The 19,405-nt window shown below is 35.6% G+C and overlaps 1 protein-coding gene across 2 annotated transcripts in view; it reads right to left on the bottom strand.

Annotated features, from left to right (window-relative positions):
* Positions 1-2,250: 2,250 nt before the first annotated feature.
* Positions 2,251-19,405, bottom strand: part of LOC120139779 (ferredoxin-dependent glutamate synthase, chloroplastic) — a 67,526-nt gene continuing 50,371 nt past the window's right edge. For both annotated transcript variants that reach the window (XM_039154913.1, XM_039154914.1), the window contains 19 exons: positions 15,223-15,281; positions 15,004-15,109; positions 13,775-13,871; positions 13,352-13,467; positions 13,065-13,262; positions 12,531-12,641; positions 11,679-11,918; positions 11,184-11,282; positions 7,874-7,969; positions 7,592-7,789; positions 7,408-7,482; positions 7,144-7,272; positions 6,944-7,042; positions 6,004-6,146; positions 5,825-5,918; positions 5,187-5,425; positions 4,997-5,075; positions 3,720-3,803; positions 2,251-2,999 (listed from right to left, as the gene is read on the bottom strand). In XM_039154913.1, the coding sequence (XP_039010844.1) occupies positions 2,838-2,999; positions 3,720-3,803; positions 4,997-5,075; positions 5,187-5,425; positions 5,825-5,918; positions 6,004-6,146; positions 6,944-7,042; positions 7,144-7,272; positions 7,408-7,482; positions 7,592-7,789; positions 7,874-7,969; positions 11,184-11,282; positions 11,679-11,918; positions 12,531-12,641; positions 13,065-13,262; positions 13,352-13,467; positions 13,775-13,871; positions 15,004-15,109; positions 15,223-15,281 (2,424 nt within the window). In that variant the 3' untranslated portion in view covers positions 2,251-2,837. The remainder of the gene's footprint in view (positions 3,000-3,719; positions 3,804-4,996; positions 5,076-5,186; positions 5,426-5,824; positions 5,919-6,003; positions 6,147-6,943; positions 7,043-7,143; positions 7,273-7,407; positions 7,483-7,591; positions 7,790-7,873; positions 7,970-11,183; positions 11,283-11,678; positions 11,919-12,530; positions 12,642-13,064; positions 13,263-13,351; positions 13,468-13,774; positions 13,872-15,003; positions 15,110-15,222; positions 15,282-19,405) is intronic.

Genomic DNA, 19,405 nt, shown 5'->3' with positions numbered 1-19,405 from the left:
ATTTGGTTTGGGTTTAAGGGGTTGACGAATTTCTAGAATACAATCAAGATGAAACCAACGCCGACAACACCGTAGGAGATTTGGGATTATGAAATAGATTTGGTTTGGGTTTAAGGGGTTGACGAATTTCTAGAATCCAATCAAGATGAAACCAACGCCGACAACACCGTAGGAGATTTGGGTTTATGGGTCTGTAATGGATAGTTTGAGGTTTAGGAATGATCAATTGTGTTTGGAATTGAGATTAGAATTTAATAAAATATTAATAAAATAAATTTGAGTCATTAATAAAATAGTAATAAAATAAAATTGAGTTATTAATAGATGCCATGTCATAATATTATTGATAAAATAAATTTGAATTATTAAAATGAGAGTAATTTTATAGTTTAATAATTAAATTAAAAATATTTAAACTTTAGTGATTAAAATAAAAGTGATAAAATAATTGAGTGATAAATAGTGTAATTTATTTAAAAATAAAAATAAAACATATTTTTAAAGTGCAGCTTGTCGTTGTCGTAAGGTTCCACGTCACTTTCCGTGATGGAAGTGGGTGAATCTGACAAAAAACATCATGTATGAAATCGAAAATTTTTAAATATTATGTATAAAATTGAGAATCGAATATAGTTCATGTATGATTGAAGTAATTAACCCTATTTAAATCAACTTACATTCTGGATATAGTTTTTTACGACCTGTCACTATTTCTGTAATTTTAGATTGATGTAATTGATAGACTATAATCTTAAAAATTGTCACTAAATTCATTTTACTTTTTTGAATGTGAATTTAATGTCTAGAAAATAAAGAAATCCTAAAATATTTTAAAGACAACATAGTGAAATTGTAATCATTATATATAAATAAACAAATAAAGAAAAAGCCATGAAAATCCTTTTACCACGACTTCCCTTTTCTCTTCTTTCATATGTTTCATTTTCCCTTTAAAAATTCTTTGTAGTTTCTCTAATAAAACATAATCGTAAAGGAATCGATCATTAGATCGATTTAATCACTTGTAATAAAGTGTTATGTTCGATAACATATGTCACACATCATTATCATTAGCAACGAACACCTTTCTTGCAACCAAGTTCACCTGCATTGCTCGTTAACAAGTGATGATGGCCTAACACCCTAGCTCGCGAAACCTTATCAATGCTCAACAAGTCCCCCACATCGGACAAAATATGCAAATGAAGTTAAAAAAGAAAAAGAAAAAAATAGTCTTGGGGTTGCAACCGAAATTATGACTCGAGAAAGAAAATGTAGAAGAAATTGAAACAATAAATAAATGAAAGAAATAAGTCTCACTTTCAACTTTGTTATATATATAAACTGGATAGGTACAATATAATATTTATTCAAAGGTAACTATCAATCATTTGACATTGAACGTCTGTACCTCTACCATTCCTGGTACTCAAACCCGGAACCTCAAAAAATAATAACAATTCTTTTATCATTAGGATTCATACCACTTTCAACTTTGGTTGATCTTTCATAATCGATCCTCCGTTTGAAATCTCATCAATGGAGAGGCCCTATTAAGGCACGAAGCAATATATTTTCATTCAAGCTTCATCCAATGACAGATAGAGATTGGAGTTTACAATATTTTTTGATTAAATGAACATTAGGTGAAACAACTTTGATAAGAAATTTTGAGATTCATCAACCACCGGTGATGGTCGAAATCTAAATTGATTCGAGAGGCGGGATAGGAAAAGAAAGAAGGGAAGCCAAATCCAACAATAAAAAAAAAAACCCAAATCCACCAATATTTCTGAAAGCTTGTGAGCATTTGGGTGTTTGACCTGAGGATGCAGTCCATAATATGCCTAAAAAAGTCATCTTGATTTATTCCTCATTTGATCTAACGTGGCATGCCCACAAATGATGCAGTATTTGTGCTTTCCTTTCATGTGAAAATCCTTTGGGTCTAACACCAGACTCTCTGTGATTACTACTGGATCGAAATTATTTAATTATACAAAACGCCATATCTAAAGTAGTTCTGTTACAAAGCTTTTGTAAAACTAATTAATGACGCATTGCAACAGTATTAGTCTTTCAAGGTTTACTTTCATCAAATTGTTTTTTTAATATATAAAATATTCATATAAATAAGTAGATGTGTATAAATAAACCAATCCAACCTAAAAGGGGAATGTATCCATAAAAAGAACAGAAGGCAATCTAAAGCCAAGGCAATATCACCCTTAGTCTTCAAACTAACACACACCATTTTCACAACCGGTTTTGTTCTTTATTTATAAGCCTGATGCTCATTTACCACATCATGGTAGTACATAGAGTTGTATCTTGGTCCATATGGACTCTATAAAACTAGTATTCATAGAAATGGACATTACATGGTTTATATTCCAATTTGTTTGCTGACAGAATAAATAAACTATGATCCGAAGCACAATAAGTAATAGCGAAACTGAATACAAGCGTAGAACGAAGTTTAGTCGGATAATAAAATGGCTGCAAGGAGCAAGTCTGGGCATAATTGTTGCCAACCAAATAAACCGTCGACAAGATTGTAACTAAACTAACCTGAATCTACCACTTTCAAGCAGAGATGACTACACACAACTGCTATAACACTTGGAAGTTGAATGCTTTTGGATCGATCAGAAACGGGATCAAAACCAGAAGCTGATGGCTTACCATTGACTGCCGAAGCTCTTCCTCTCTCCACATCAAACTCCACTAAGCATGATAGCATTCATTCATAACATCACAACAATCCCCTTTTGGTTGATCTCTACAGTGTGGGGCTACAACAATTCTTTCATTCAACAAATGGTCCGATCATCATCTCAGGCTGACTGCAATGTCACCTTCCCTGCAGCTGTGCTCTGATAGTCTGCACAAGCCTCAGGGGTATCTTCTTCACTAGGTGGAACCAGCTGCCAGAACAGTGGCAAGTACTTGTCCCACTCGAGCAATATCATAGAGCCTTTGGCACTCCCAGTTTTTTCCTTCATCATGAAGACTCAAAGTAAAGATGTTGTTCAAGAAAATAATGGCAATGCAGCTATTAAGCTGATTTGCATGTACGGAACTACTAGACATCAGAGATTTGGCATTAGAGGACCACATAAAATTCACTCAAAATAAAGAAAATCAATGTGTTTTTAGTAATAAATGGCTATCATGTATAAATGGCTATGTATTTCTATAAAGAAGAGAATATGTGTCCATGCACACATAGTGAAGAAGAGAATATATGTATAAATAGAAAAATCATAATAAATGGCTATATGTTTCTATTAAGGAGAATATATGTGCCCATGCACACAGACTATCATGCAAGTTAAATTCAGCATATAAAATAGGTTGACGTGCTTATGACAACTTTTTCTTACGAACAAATCACTTAAAATTTGTAGGATAATATTTTTTTTCTTAGAATTACTATTCCGAAAAGTTGTAAGTTGGACTCATCATGATTTCAATACTAAGCTTTGGAGTTTTGAGGGGGGCAGATTAGTTTTCATATACTATTTGAAGAGCCTAAACTGCATTCACCATGCACATAAGAGAATAGTAGAACTTAGCCAGGCCAATCTCACGTCTCTCTGCCACTGCTCAATGGTCAGCAGGCAGTGGCTTTTAACGTAAGAAATACGTGACAAGTCAAATAATTTGTTTATTGAGCTGGTTCATAATGATTGTTTGACAATTCAAGGTGAACTTACAACATGGGCCTCAATAAGGCTCTTAAGCTGCATCTGTCCAACAGGGGCTGTTACTCTTTGGATCTTCACAATTTCCTTATTTACCTGATCAAGCATTTATATAATTGTGAAGATGTGAATCTGAAGGAATAAAGATGGTGATGAGATAAATTTAATCATAAATGAAAAAAAAATCCACTAAATGATTACGCAACATGAATTCATAAAGGAGAACAAAAGAAGGGAGGGGATGCAGAGTCAAAATTAAATAAATGGGATCAAATATGAAAATTCTCGTATATAATAATATAGATTGAGGGAGGGAGGGAGGGAGAAGGGGGGGGGGGAGGCAGGGAAACCAAAAAATGAAAAATTCTAAGTATTTATTTAGCTCTAGTGTTGGAAGCCAGATGATAATAGTATAACGTATTTTTCTCAGAGATATTCAATCCAGCAAAAGAACCAAAACGGAAACATTAATTTCCACTGACATGCATCATATGGATTATACTTAAGCTAGGATGGCCAAAAAATGAACAACGCGGATTCAAAATGTGTAAGAGACTTTCATTTCCAAATCTATGTATCTAATGCTTTGGTTAACAATTGCTAGCCTCAAAGTTTGAAGAAATTGATGTTCAAAAAGACATCATCTTCCTCCTCTTCGTCTTTTAGCCTGAGAAGAGGGTGGGGAAAAATAAACTGGCCTATATATATATAGGATTATCATCTGATACATTGGCACTGGAAAAAAACAGTTCCACAAGCAGTGTTTAAGTGATGCCAAAGATCCTTTTAAGTAGATTTAAATAATAATATATATACACACACTTTTTTTGAATAGTCTGGGGTGATTACAAGGTAGTATCTGTTCAAAATCTTTCTTAGCCATTGACGCGCACACACCCTGCAGACGCAACTACTCGAACCCGGGACCTCTAGGGAGAACAACACTCTCTTTTACCATTGAGGTCGCTTAATGAGTTCATATATATATATATACGCGGGCATGTGCAATAATAGGGTGAGTTGAAGTGGAAAGGAGAAAGAAGGCAATTAGAAGCATTAAAATATTTATAAACTCTGTGTATGTTTTATGTGGCAAAGGTCAGCTTGGGAGCAACTGATGACATACATTTAGTTAAGAATCATTTCCTATGGAAGCAGAGGTCTCATCACAGATTAACCGCATAGCATTTCTAGAAATTATAATCAAGGATGCAAGATCATTAAGTACTTTCCAACATATAATAAATTAAGCCAGGATATAAGAGGAAGATATGCATTTCTGCTCAAACCTTGGGTAGTAGAGTATCATCCTCATCAAGTATGTATGCTAAACCTCCAGTCATTCCAGCAGCAACATTTCTCCCGACTCTGTCAAAAATAAATACAGATGTTCAATGAATCACATTGTTTCTTTTAGATAATTGAATTACGTCAAGTTGCTTAGTGATAACCAGTACAAAAAAATTAACAGATACTCACTTTCCAAGTACAACCACACAACCACCAGTCATGTACTCACAGCAATGGTCACCAGTTCCTTCAACCACTGCTTGGGCAAGTGAGTTTCTCACAGCAAAGCGCTCTCCAGCCTTCCCTCTAACAAAGACTTGGCCACCTGTCGCTCCATACAAACATGTATTTCCTACTATAGTTGCATCCTCGGGGCAAAACCCAGGATTCTCTACAGGGGTTACAACCAACTCGCCTCCAGCCATACCCTTGCAATATTTATTTATGGAGTTCATGTCAGATTCTATGAAGAAACAATGGAGTTCAATCATTGCTTGAAGGTTCATTTTATCTTTAAATTACAATTTAACTTGAAAGTTCACTAACAATGTTCACAAATCAGTTTAGGACCTTCGGTTAATACCAAAGCACGAGTTTAAAAATGCATAGTTGAAAAAGGGAATCTTTTACATAGTTTATTGTTTAGTTTGCCTCGTACCTAGCTCAGTCGATAGAAACCATAGTCGATAAAAGAAAAAAAGAAATCCACCGAATCACAAAATTGCAAACTTTTTACTGACCAAGGTCAAAATTTGGGAAAATCAACAGATTTTTGAAGTCTTAAATTTATCCAACAGAGCATGCAGATAGCAAGTCAGTCACAATACCTTTCCCACATAATCGTTAGCTTCTCCAATGAGCCGAATATTCATTCCAGGAGTCAGGAAGCATGCAAATGATTGCCCAGCACTACCAGTAAATCTATGAACAAGAATAAAATTAATTTAGCTTGCCTGACACAGATGTATTCTTATGGAAAAACATCAACTATTAAGTTGGATCTAACGTTATATTAATCTGCCCGGCAAACCCAGTGTCACCATATGTTTTTGCAATCACACCTGCTACACGACCACAAACAGCTCGGTCCACATTGTATATCTTTACAGTCTTATGTACCTCTTTCTCATTTTTAATTGCATCGGAGACCTGAATGAATGAAAGAAAGCTTCAAAATTGATGGCAAACGAAAATTGATGCTGAACAATTAAATTCAATCAACAATGTTCATATTATGGTTTAAACATTAAAATCTACCTAACTTTTTTCTCTTGTATTGCAATTTGGTGTTTCTACCAACCAGTGTAGTTCCTATAAAGGCATCACTAATTGGCTACAGGTGAAGAGTCCCGATGGATACAAGGCTATAACAAACTCAAGACTTAACCAATTTATGTAGCAGTTAACAATTACCAGTAACATGACGTGGGATTATAATGTTATAAAATGTTATCATCCAACCTAGAACCAAAGGATGGAAACAAACAAGACCAATAAGCAGCATACGAAATTTGGTAATCTCAAATTTTCTTACACCTTTTGGTCAAGGCAGTGCGGCCTCCGTAATTGGCATCCATATTATTTTAAATTTTTTCTATATTCAGCCATGTTGGACACATATCCCAGCATATCAAACATGAGTAAGCAATCAACACAAACACAACATCAAATGCATGGGGGTTGAGCCATATCCATACTTCATACAAAATTATATGTCAAAAGTGGAGAATTTTGTTGAATCATGTTATAAGAATTAAACATTTGAAACAGAAGGGACTACAGCAGAGTATTTTGTTTGTCTATATCTCACAAGGTAGGACCTCTCAATGTCCCATTCGAGAAAAATGCCATTGATCATAGATGTGAAATTACCCACACGCATGCATAAAAATGCTATAAGCATAAATATCAACAAAAATTTTCATTAATAATTATTCAAGCGTTACCTCAGGATCAGCAAGTATATTATCATCCAGAACAGGACCATTTGAGTGAACTTCTTGAGTCCTGATGGCAGTACTGCTCCATTTTGGCAATCCAGCATTCTAGTAACCAGAAACTCCCATGTTGAGTGCAAATGAAAAATAAACATGTTCACAAGGAAAACACTGATGTAACAAGAGCAGACAATGATTTAAAAACATACCGACAAGATATAATTCAGATCAAGATGCTGGGTCTTCACTAGAGAAATATCTCGTGGTCTGAGTAAATCTGTTCGTCCAATTATATCATCCAACTTTTCATAACCCAGTTGTGCTAACATGCCACGCACCTCAAAGAAATAAAAAAAAAATCTATCAGAGGGGGAAGAATGAAGAAGAATAATTTTGAAAAGGTAATCTGAAATGAATTCTAAATTGGGGGAAATGAATACAAAACCCCATCAAGAATAAGGATTATGGATTACCTCCTCTGCAACATATAAAAAGAAATTCACAAGGTCACCAGGCACACCAGGAAACCTTGCACGAAGTTCTTCTCGCTAATGTTAAAATAAAAAATATGTATTAATAACAAAATGTAGGGGATAGTACATCACATACGAGCACAAGCAATCACAGCATCACATAAGGAAAAGGGTATCCTAGTACCTGACTGGCAACTCCAACTGGGCAATTATTTGTGTGACAAATGCGAGCCATAATACATCCAGTGGCAATCATTGCCAAAGAACCAAACCCATACTCATCAGCACCCATGGCTGCAGCCATTAGAACATCAACACCACTTCTGAAACCACCATCGACTCTGAGAATTACCCTTTCTCTTAGTCCATTTTCAATGAGAGTCTGTAAAAGATCAGTGATTTAAGATTGCTCTCGATAAACAGTAAATAAATTTCCATGATTTAATTAGTAGGATAAAAGACATACCTGGTGGGTCTCGGTAAGTCCAAGCTCCCAAGGACCACCAGCATGTTTAATGGAACTTATGGGACTGGCTCCAGTACCACCATCATGACCTGATATCTGCAAAAGCAGATTACAGTAGTGAATTGAGTTCTGATGGATTCCTCACAGCTATGTTCAAATGCAGCTTTCTTAATTTTGCTTTCTCCTTTTTACATTTATGAACAACTCACAGATACAGACATATAAATCCATAATTGAAAAGAAAAGAAAATAGTAGCATTAAAGACACACGAAATATAGACGATGAGCAGACACAACACTCTTTCTCATGAATATACAAGGCACGCATCAGCTTTGCAAGGAAGAAATCTTGATTTGCTAGCACTACTGGTTGCACCAGATGAAAATGCCAAAAGTACATTAGTGTAAGTCTTTTCCATTTAGCTGTGAAGGGAACTTTTGAGATTCATAATAAACTCAAAATAACAGTTATCTTGATGCAATCAACTTCACAAGAGGCACTTTGTGACAAGATAATAGATATGCCAGAAGTTTAATCTTCTTCACCGCTCCACTTTGACGTGGAAACTTCAAAGAACAAGATGAAAAACTAGGAAAGAGGAGAAGATCCTGCTAAAACCAACCAATTAGTGACTCTTGAAATTTACATCTCTTTTAATTGGCAATTTAACTCTTACCTTAAAATTCCAGTAAGTAGCATGTTTGTATTAATGAGCTTTCTAGGACTGAGAATTTAAAGAGATATAAACCAAACCAAACCAAACCAAAAATTAAGATCACAGATACAAAGCTTTATGGACCGTAAATATCATCACTTTCAGCTAGGATTGAGGTTCTCTATCTCCTATTCACCACAAAACTCTACTTGAAATTGTAAATATTATTTAAAATCTATGCAATAAAGTTATTCAGCCACATTTTTTAGTTAAAGTTAGCTAATTACATGAAGTTTTAATTCAGATTTACAAAATTTATAGTAGTTTTTACTTGGTTTTATTTATTTCTTCCATGATTAAATTAGGTAATAACTTTTTAGTTTCATAAGTGCAAAGGGAGAAGGAACTTCGAGGTGTTAAGAAACGGCACAAAGGGAGTACTAATTCATCAAATCCGTAGATAGTTTGATTGTCCTTTTTCTTACTAGTAAAGGTATATCTAATGAAAAATGATATACAATCTTTTTGAAACATAGAACTTCAATCAGGTGGTCCTTTATGCCTATCGCCTTAGTCCTTACAGAAAAGCACACGTTGGGGCACCAAGCACATGGTTTATCAAATGTGTTTGTCATGAAGCGGTACAAGGCACCATTTTTTATGCTAAGGTGGCAACACGGAGGTACACGCTTCAACAGCTTGAACAACATCGAGTACACTTTAATTTCTTTTTTCCTTAGTTTTTAATATATTCTTTCATATGTGAATTTGCTTATTCATCTATTCATTTTTAATCCTTCAATATTAATAGGATCATCAAATACAAGATCTAGCTTTATTTCTAATTTCGTTTCCATGTAATATAAAATGTGTTCATATCTTAATGGTGTTCTTTGGTATATTTAGAATGTGTAAATATACCATTAGCATCACAAATTATGGGAGTTTCTTTTTTTAATTCATCTTCCCTCTTTCATTTCCTAATGTTTTGCTGTATTGAGTTTTAAACATAATGTTGAGGCTTCATAGTAGATTTCATTTTTATGAAAATAATTGTTTTAATATATTGTTCCACATATATTGAAGTTCTGCAGTCATCTGTTTTCTGGTTCTGGGAAATCTTTCAAGTGATATAATAACTTTTGCTGTAAATATCTTCTTCTAGAAAAGTTAACGTTTGCTCCTTAGTATTACTTTCCTCTGTTGCAGTTATTTTATTTATCATTAGTTGTTTTTTTTTTATAGGAATTGCAGGCCTCGTTAAAAACCTCTTTCATGATTAAAGGAGCTTATAGAGAAGCTCCTTAATCAGCGGAAGGAGGAAAAGAGTGCCTTAAGATTTTATTAACCATAGAAAGAACACGATACAACCAGGGAGCCACCCCCAATATGAACAAAACACCAAAAACAGCCACCAACAATCCTACCAGAACCAGCCTAATCCAACAAAGCAACAACAACAGCCTAAAAAAGACTGGCCAAACAAAAAACCTAAATGAGGCCCGATAGACACTCAATCAAACAAAACAACCAGAAAAAAGCCAAGGGTGACAGCTGACTAAAACCATAAAAGCCAACTTCTAACTCAAAGGCCACGGAGCTTTCACATGATAAGAAAACAAAAAAAACACGCATATAGCCGCCTTTCCACCACATCACCACGTCTTGTTGGCTAAAGACCATCCGAACTTCCAGCTCCAAACAAAAAGCATGGTGTAGATCACCTGAACCTTCTACTCCTTCCCCCGCCATCGTCTTCCGACAATAGATACACTACTGCGCCATTAGACTCACAACCCAAATCTTTCCCAAAAGGCAAGGAATTGAACGTATCCTTCTGTTGAGACTGCCCCAATGCTGGAAAATCAGATTCATAAGAGAATCTGCCATCAAAAACAGACACCTCTTCCTCCCAATGCACCTTACTCTGATGGCTCTTGCTTCGGGAACCCCTATACTTTCTTTTAGGAGCTGTAAAATTCCCTTGAAAAAATTGTTTAGATCTAAATTTGTTGCCAGAACCCACCTTAGGTCTCATGTACTGCCTTGCGATACCCTTTGGATTTACGAAAGCGTAGTTGTAAGAACAGCCCTCGTGAATCCCTTCCTCCACCTCCCTTATCTCAGCCCGACCATCCAACATGGGGAAATCATTAAAATAATCCTTTGAGCCTACAAAAGCACATGCAGACTCACTATTTTTCCTAAAGGCAACTTCATTATCCCTCTCCACGTGAACCAACAGATCCACTTTATCCTTTAGGCTCACATCTTCCAATTCCTTTGACACTAAGAGACCAATTCATTAGTTGTTAATATTCAAAGTTACCAATAGACATGTTTTTCATTATTAGGAAACAATTTCACTTGTGACGCTTGGGTCAAACACTACTATAATCTAACAAAAGCTGGCCTAAAAATGTATACTCTAACTCTCTAAGTTCTCTAACAAAAGAAGATTGCATAAACTTTCTACGCACTTTGGCAAGGGACAATATTTGTAGGTAAACCGTCTTGGGAAAAAAGATTCAGAGATATGCAATTGAAGACATCAGAAATAATAATAACATTATTCAAGGGCATAGATATAAAAACTGAAGAAACAAGACACAGCTATGAGCTCAGGGTACTGGTAATAAATTGTGATGATTCACCTGTATGATGTCGGCATTAGCCTTCGCAACCCCAGATGCAACTGTTCCAATTCCAGCTTCTGCCACTAGCTTGACAGATACCTTAGCCTTAGGATTGACCTATTTATTTGGTAGATACAAGATAGTATTCTTATCAGTACTCCAAGGATACTACTTTTAGCAAAGCCTAAACAGATTAAAATGATATTTTGGTAGCAGAACTAAAAACATGTGCAACTAGCACCCACAACTTTTGCAACCAGTAGCAATTTAGTAGAAACCGTTTCGCAAGATTAACTGATTTTCAACATTTAAATAATTGGTTTTCAAGCCAATAACCCTTTTCAAGTATCAGTAGGCGAGATGTCAAAAACTTGTTTGATGCCACAAAAGCAAGTTTGTTTAACAGTGTTTATGGTGAAACTAGATAAATGTCTTCCAAGTTCACAATATCTGTTATAGTTCAGGTACTATATGTACAAGTCAAATCTAGATTAAAATGAAGCAATCAATTACCTGATGTAGGTCAAATATCAATTGAGCAAGATCCTCGATAGAATAAATGTCATGGTGCGGAGGTGGAGATATAAGTGGGACACCTGGTTTAGAGTTTCTTAACTTTGCAATGTATGCACTAACTTTTTTCCCTGGCAACTGACCTCCTTCACCAGGCTTAGCACCTTGTGCAATTTTGATTTCCAACTGATCAGCATTGGCTAAGAATGTGGGAGTAACACCAAAACGACCAGAAGCAACCTGAAGAAATAGTGATGCATGAGAATACAAGGAACAATCTGCTGACTACTCGATTATCAAAAGCACATACTGCTACTAGAAGATCAGAACAATTAGATTTATCTATGTGCTTCCCTTCTAATAAAAAAATTTTAGGATCGTTAAGCACTATCCTATGTGTTTATGCCAGTATTGACTTTAGAACCTGGTGCTCATAAAGATCCCACCATATTGGTATTCAGTTATTTTTCTTAAAAAATATTTTAAACTTTACCAAAAAATAAAGTAGATTCAAGTATTGAAATCAGTATATTGTCTTTTTTTTATTAAAAAAAAGCTGTATTTTAACTTTTTAGTTCTTACAATAAATATCTAAATGAAATTCCTAGTTGTATCATTTGTGACAGAATAAATAATAAGGTAGCCAAGTAAAGTCACATTTGAAACCAAAGATAGCTAAGTGCTACACAGTTTTGGTGCAAATGAATAACCAATACAAATGTATACAATTCACATTGTGCAAGATGACAACAGATGTATTGTATCAGTGCCCTAAAGAAAACTCCATGTGGTCTACATGACACATTACAGAATCATATGAAACTTTTTTTAAGCACAGTTCTGTTCAATGACCTGTTTGATAGCACTTGTAGCAGTATCACCATTTTGAAGACCTTTAAGATGTGGCAGCGTGGGAGAATACCCATCAACAACATCAATAAGTGGCTTCCAGCGAATTGGATCCTTGAAGAAATAAAACAAAATCCATTAGTTTCTTCATTTTATTTCCAAATGTTTGATGGTTTAATTGATGGGAGAAAAAAGCCATTCTCATAGGAAGACCTGAACCAAACCTATCAATGCCCTATAGCTTCTCAGCTAAGCCAACAGACACATGTCAAGATTTCTGTGCAGTGATAAGTTTCAAGATTATTCTGGTCTACAATTTGCTTTCAGAATGAGTGCCTAATAAAACAGTAAATAGAACAAACCACTTCCCATGTGTAACAGGACAGTGACCTTTTCTTTAGATATAGCAAGTACTATGAGTTAGTGACCAAAGGAGTAACTTTAACACACAAACATACATACACTCATTCACATGTATATTGCTCAAAAGAAATATAGCAGACACAAAACTAAGATATATATCCTGTCCTGGATTACCTCACCACCTTCTCCTGAATTAGACTTCCCACCTAATCTGTTCATGGCAATGGCTATTGCCTCATGAGTTTCCCTTGAAATGGCTCCAAGCGACATTCCACCAGTGCAAAATCTTTTAACAATAGATAAGGCTGATTCAACTTTTCCAACAGGAATTGGTGCACGCTCACTTTTGAATTCAAGAAGATCACGGAGAACCTGCATTTATAATATTAGGAACAAATCATGTAATTTTATAACAATAGCATTGAAACAATAAAGAAGGGATATTGTACGTATCGACTAACATTGACTGGACGATTGGCCAAGTGCTGCTGATAAATTGAATACGCGCTTTCACTCTTCTCGCGGACAGCTTTATGAAGTAGTTTTGACATCTCAGGGTTGTTTGCATGGTACTCCCCTTGTAACAATTAAATTATAATTAAGAAAAATATAAACACAAGAAGATGAAATTTAATATACTCAATAGACCATTGTGCTCAAGAATACCACTAAATCAGGGAATAACTGAAGCGACAGAATTCAAGCTAGGATGATATTGTCTTTCAAGCTGATTTGCATAAATTATAACTAAATCAAGCACATTATTCACTCATTTCCAGAAAAAGTATGTTATCATCAGAATAGAAGAGATACCAAATTATAAGTAAAATCATGTATTCCTTATGAAGCACATATAAGCATAAATATTTTGCAATAAGTGATACCTCCAGGTCTGAATTGTATAAATCCAAAATTTTCCAATCTTTTAGCTGTATCTTCAGAGAATGCCTTCACCCAGAAAGACAATGACTCCCTCGCCAACTGTAGGAAACAAGAATTAATGTTTACAAAACCAAATGATGCAGAAGTAAATAGCATAATAACTCCTTAATCAGAATATTGAGATTAAAATGGCCAAAGAATGCAAGGAAATTAAACAAATTAAGAAGGCCACTTGAGGCAGGGTACAGAGGAAATATTGAGAAAATGACAAGAAACTCAAGATTTGGAGAGAATGTCAAAACCAAGGGAAATTTCAAAGTGGTAAACTCTCAATAGGATACTCCCTAAACCCTAGTACCTGGTAAATAAGCAAGCATAACAAAACTAACATAAAATGTCATGTGGGTCCATAAAAAAAATTGTAAAATCGACAAAAATGCATCCCTAAATATTTAATTAAATCAGCATCACCCATCCATGCATCACGGTCAAAATTCAACATTGGGTGATTTAGTTTATTTGGTAAATGAAGAACCAAGCATTAGAGGAAACCGTGAGAATCCCGGAATAAATAAGAGAATTTGATATTGACCAAAAGCTATTGATTGGGTACTTATAACCTGTCGTTCGCATACTAGAAGGGTTTGGTGGAATCAGAAAGACCCATAACAATAGAAGTTCCTGGCAAGGCATTAAAAGGTTTTTCCAAACCACTAAAGACCATTTAAAATCAATTTTCATGAGAACAAGTATAAAAGAGAACAAGTACTAAAGCCCACAAAAGAGATACATCAACTTAACCAGCATTGTGCTGAATCTAGTAGTATGAAAATCTCACCAACTTAAACTACTTCATCTAACGTGAGATGTTTCTGAACTCTGAAAACCCAGGTTGTCAATCTCTCCAAGATTATAGACTAGCTTTTGAAGTTGAGACATTCAAGGATATATAAATATCCAGAAATTAATGTCAAGGGTCAACAGAATTCGTCTAAAGCCTTGGCGGAACACAATAAAACCAGTATGAGTCATGTAATCTCAAGTTCATTAAACATGACAAACAAAAAATGATCAATATAAAACCAACATACAAAACTGAATTGGTGCATCTTTAGCAATGTCTTAAAACAGTTTAAAAAAGAATGACTAGAGAAATTACTACATAAAAACAAACACACATTTTCTGAAATCAGGATCCTATTCAATTGAAAGAGCAAGTAGTCTATCTAACCTCATCAAAAGTCAATCCGCCAACCTTTGAGACACTCCCACAAAATGCAAAATCCACTATTTCCTTTCCCAGTCCATAAACCTCAAATATTTGTGCACCACAATAACTAAATAGAGAATAACAATAGTAAATTAATTTTCAGAAATAAATGAATACATAAGAAGGCATTAAAATGCATATTTAATCATTCAAACCCTTTCTAAGTTCAGAACTAAATACCTTGAAAGTAATGAGATGCCCATCTTAGAAAGAATTTTGAGAAGACCAGCTTTGATTGCCTAGATCATGACAAAGATTTAGCATACAGGCAAAATATAAGAAAGAAACGCAATTTAGAGGCAATTTAAAACTCTCTCCCTCCCAATATACAAGAGCAAACTCAAGGAAAAGAGTTCTAAAGGTATTCTAAAATTTCATGGACAACTAAGCTTTCCCACATTAAAAAAATTTACTGAAAATAATGCTAATTTTAGCACTTCAGACTTGAAATAATTAAGCTTAGCCAAGGATTCACAAGATTCAATGTGGAAAAATGGACCTGACTGGCCAGTTGTGTGGGGAAACGATGGCTTGTTTAGGCCAGTCACATGCATAAAAATGAGAATACATCGAACTGATCAAACATGTTGAACCAGGTTAAACCGCACTAGTTCAATGTTGAACCAGTTCAGAGATTCTTTTATCATTTAAATTTCAAAAGATTTAGGAAAACAAATTGTGATATTCGAACCCTTGACCCATTGTATTCAGGACTTAACCATCGAGTCAAGCGTATCCTCGGCCATAACCTCTTTGTAGAGAAAAAAATGAAAAGAGAAGGATAAATTTAAATGCAATACCATGATAAATTTAGTTAAGTGGAGGGAATCAACGTGGAATGTCAGGAAGGTCCTTTGATTAATAATTCTAGAAGAGTGAAATTAGAAAATGGGCCGAGAAGGTTGGACTCTAGCCTTTTAACTTTTGAAAACACCTTAATTGGGTCTAATGAGAGACCCAATCTAAGGGATACGAACCCAATTGAAGGGAGAGGTGATCTTAAGCGGTCAAGGGAGAATGTTGAGAGAGAGATTATCATCGGGATATCTAAATCGATCTAAATCTAAGTTTCTCTCTCCAATTCGAAAGAGATCGTTAAATCGTCAAGTGGGCAGGCATGCTTCGGTGGGAAGAGAAGATAGCATATTCTTCAATAGGGTTTATAGTAGAACAAGAAGAAATGATGTGTTAATGGCCTAGGATTAGGGAAGTTCTTGCCCCTCTGTATCTTCGAGAAGGTCAGTTAATGTGGAAGAGGTAGAAGCTACGTGCAAAATCAACAATATGATGGGCATAACCTTTCGGGATAAGAAGATGTTTGTTGATAAAGTGGACAAGTTGATAAAGTGGAAAAGTTGAACAAGGAGAGGATTAAGAGGAATGGGAGTTAATCTCTCGTTTCGCTTGAAGGTAATTTTGTTTTTCGTTTAATGTTGGAGCTGTCAATAATTTCATGGAATGTAAAGGGGTTGGGTAGAACAGTGAGGAGGTTGATTGTGGAGAATAAGCCATCTTTTGTGTTCATCCAGGAATCAAAAATGGAGTCAGTGAGTCCTATATTGTTGAGAAGGATTAGGGGGAAATATTACGGGGAATTGCTATGTCGCCTTCGATTGGACCAGTGGGGGGTATGATAAGTTTGTGGGATGAGAATGTTTTTGTTTTAAAGCAACAACAAATTCACAGAAGGTTTATTGCGATTTGGGGAGATTTTAAGGAAGCCGGTGTACAGTGTTGTTTTATAAATGTTTATGGGTCGTTTGTGGATACAAAAAAAGAAGACTTTCATAGAACTTATGTCTTTCATTGGTAAGTTGGATGATCCTTTCTGCATAGGGGGTGATTTTAATGTTTATTTGAATCGAGAGGAGAAAATTGGTTTGTCACAGAATTTGCATTCGATGAAATTGTTTAATGACTTTGTGATGCAGGCGAATCTGGTTGATTGACCTTTGTCGGGTGGTCGTTTTACGTGGAGTAATAATCAAGAAGCATCAACGGAAATCAGATTGGACCGGTTTCTGTTAGATTGTCACTTTGCATCCGCTTTTCCAAAACTATCGCAACATCTATTGCCGAAATCGTTGTCGGACCATAATGCTATTATGCTTGAAAACAGGGGACAAAATTGGGGTCCGAAGCCGTTTAGATTTTTCAATTATTTGCTAGAAGAAGAGGGTTCTCAAGAAATTATGGAAAGGGAGATAGAGAAGACACAGAAGGGGAGGAGGAGAAGAGGTGTTATGAGTACACTAAAAAATCTAAAGAAGTCAAAGGGGTGGTCGAACAATAATTATTTTTGATTCTGGATTTGGAAAAGAAGATTCATGAGATGGAGGTGGCAACAAGGGTCTTTGGCATTTTCAAGGGAAGAACTGGCGAAAGCAAGAAGGGAGTTGTGGGACTTGTACATAAAGGATGAGCAAATTTGGTTTAAAAAATCTCGGGTTAAGCGGATTAAAGATAGCGACATAAACTCGAGATTTTTCCATCAAAGTACTGCAAATAGGGGCAGAATTAACTCGATCAAGTATCTAAGAATAGAAGACAGGTTGGTTTCGGACCCGAAGCAGATAAAGAACATTTTTTTTATAAGATCAGATAAAGAACTTTGTCTGGGACTTTTTCAAAGCTTCCTATAATCAAAAGAACACCCTAGATGTGGTTTCTATGGATCTAAATTTTGCTAGGCTATCGGAAGAACAGAGTTCACTCTTGGAAAGCGCATTCTCGGAGGAGGTATGGGAGGCTATGGCTTCGACGGGCAGTAATAAAGCATCTGGTCCTGACGGTTTAAGTATGGGCTTCTTCAAGAAATTTTGATCCAAATTAAAGCCCGAGATAATGAGATTCTTCAACGACTTTTTTATGGGGAAGGATTGGGAGAATAGAATAAATTATTCCTTCATTACGCTTATTCCTAAAAAGTCGAGCCCGGAATGCTTGGATGATTATAGGTCGATCAACCACGTAGGTGCTCTTTATAAAATTTTATCAAAGGTTCTTGCTAGGAGATTGAGAGGGTGTATTGATGATTTAATAGGGTCATCACAGTTCGCTTTCATCCCGGATAGGCAGATTATGGATTGTTCTTTCCTTGCAAATGAAAGTATAGATTACTGGAGGAAAAAATGATTAAAAGGGGTAAGGTGGCTGATTTTGGTTGCTTTGATGTAAATGGATGGGTGTGGAATGTTCAAACAAGAAGAAGCTTATGTGATTGGGAATTGGATCAATGGATTGAACTAATGGCAGCATTAAATTGTTTTAATTTATCTGACTCAATGGAGGATTTTCTTTCTTGGTCTGGGAAGGGGGATGGTCTGTTCTCGGTGAAATCCTGCAGGATGGCTCTATCAAATAGTCAAGGAGGTGGTTTTTCTTGGAAAAGATGGGTTTGGTCAGGTTTCGCTCCCCCTAGAGTAGAAACATTCCTTTGGCAAATCATACACAAGAAATTGGCAGTCAAAATTGAGCTGAAGAAAAGGGGAGTTCCTATGGAAGACGCACTATGTCCACTATGTAAAAATAATGAAGAAACAGTCCAGCATCTTTTTTTCTCATGCTCAGTTGCAGGAGATATTTGGAACAGAATGTTGAAGATTTAGGACATCTATACAGCTTTGCCTAATGATCCACAAGTTTTGCTAAGTTCATGGTCTGATCTAAACAGAAAATCGAACATTTGGAAATTCATTCCGGGAGTAGTTCTTTGGTCTATTTTTTTTGATAGGAATAATAGGCCTCATTAAAAACCTCCCTCTTAGTTAGCTCTTGGAAAGAGTAACTATCGGAAGGAGGAAAAGAGTGCCTTAGTTTATTGAATAGAGAAACTATTACAATAAATTATACCAATACAATTAGGGCATCAGAATAAAACTATAATCTTAAAACACCCTATAAAAATACCCTTACAATCAACCAATCCCATCCTTAGCTAATTTATCTGCTTCCTAATTACATCCCCCAGGAATCCATCGAATAATAATCGCCTTCTCATGAACTAAGGACACAATATCCTCAACAAGTGAACTGAAGAAACTAGGAACATAATTAGGTAGCAGAATCCAGTCTACAGCAGATTTACAGTCACTTTCTAGGATCAATCTTCCCTTTGCCGCCCAATCTGATGATAGGAAAATGTCTAGGCCTTTCTTAATAGCTTTTAGTTCAGCCAACGGAGGAGTGCCTGGACCAATACTAACAGAGAAGGTCGATAGGATAATGCTATTACAATCTCTCAAAATACCTCCAATTCCTCCCATCAGACTTGACAGCCCCATCAACATTAAATTTGTAAAAATCTATAGGGGGAGGCTGCCAACTTTGTTTCGAACTCCTATGAGTATTCTGGTAACCAAAC

The sequence above is a fragment of the Hibiscus syriacus genome, unplaced genomic scaffold (assembly GCF_006381635.1).
Source record: "Hibiscus syriacus cultivar Baekdansim isolate YM2019G1 unplaced genomic scaffold, ASM638163v2 tig00110773_pilon, whole genome shotgun sequence".
NCBI classification, from domain to species: domain Eukaryota; kingdom Viridiplantae; phylum Streptophyta; class Magnoliopsida; order Malvales; family Malvaceae; genus Hibiscus; species Hibiscus syriacus.
This window is presented reverse-complemented; position numbering and strand designations above follow the sequence as displayed.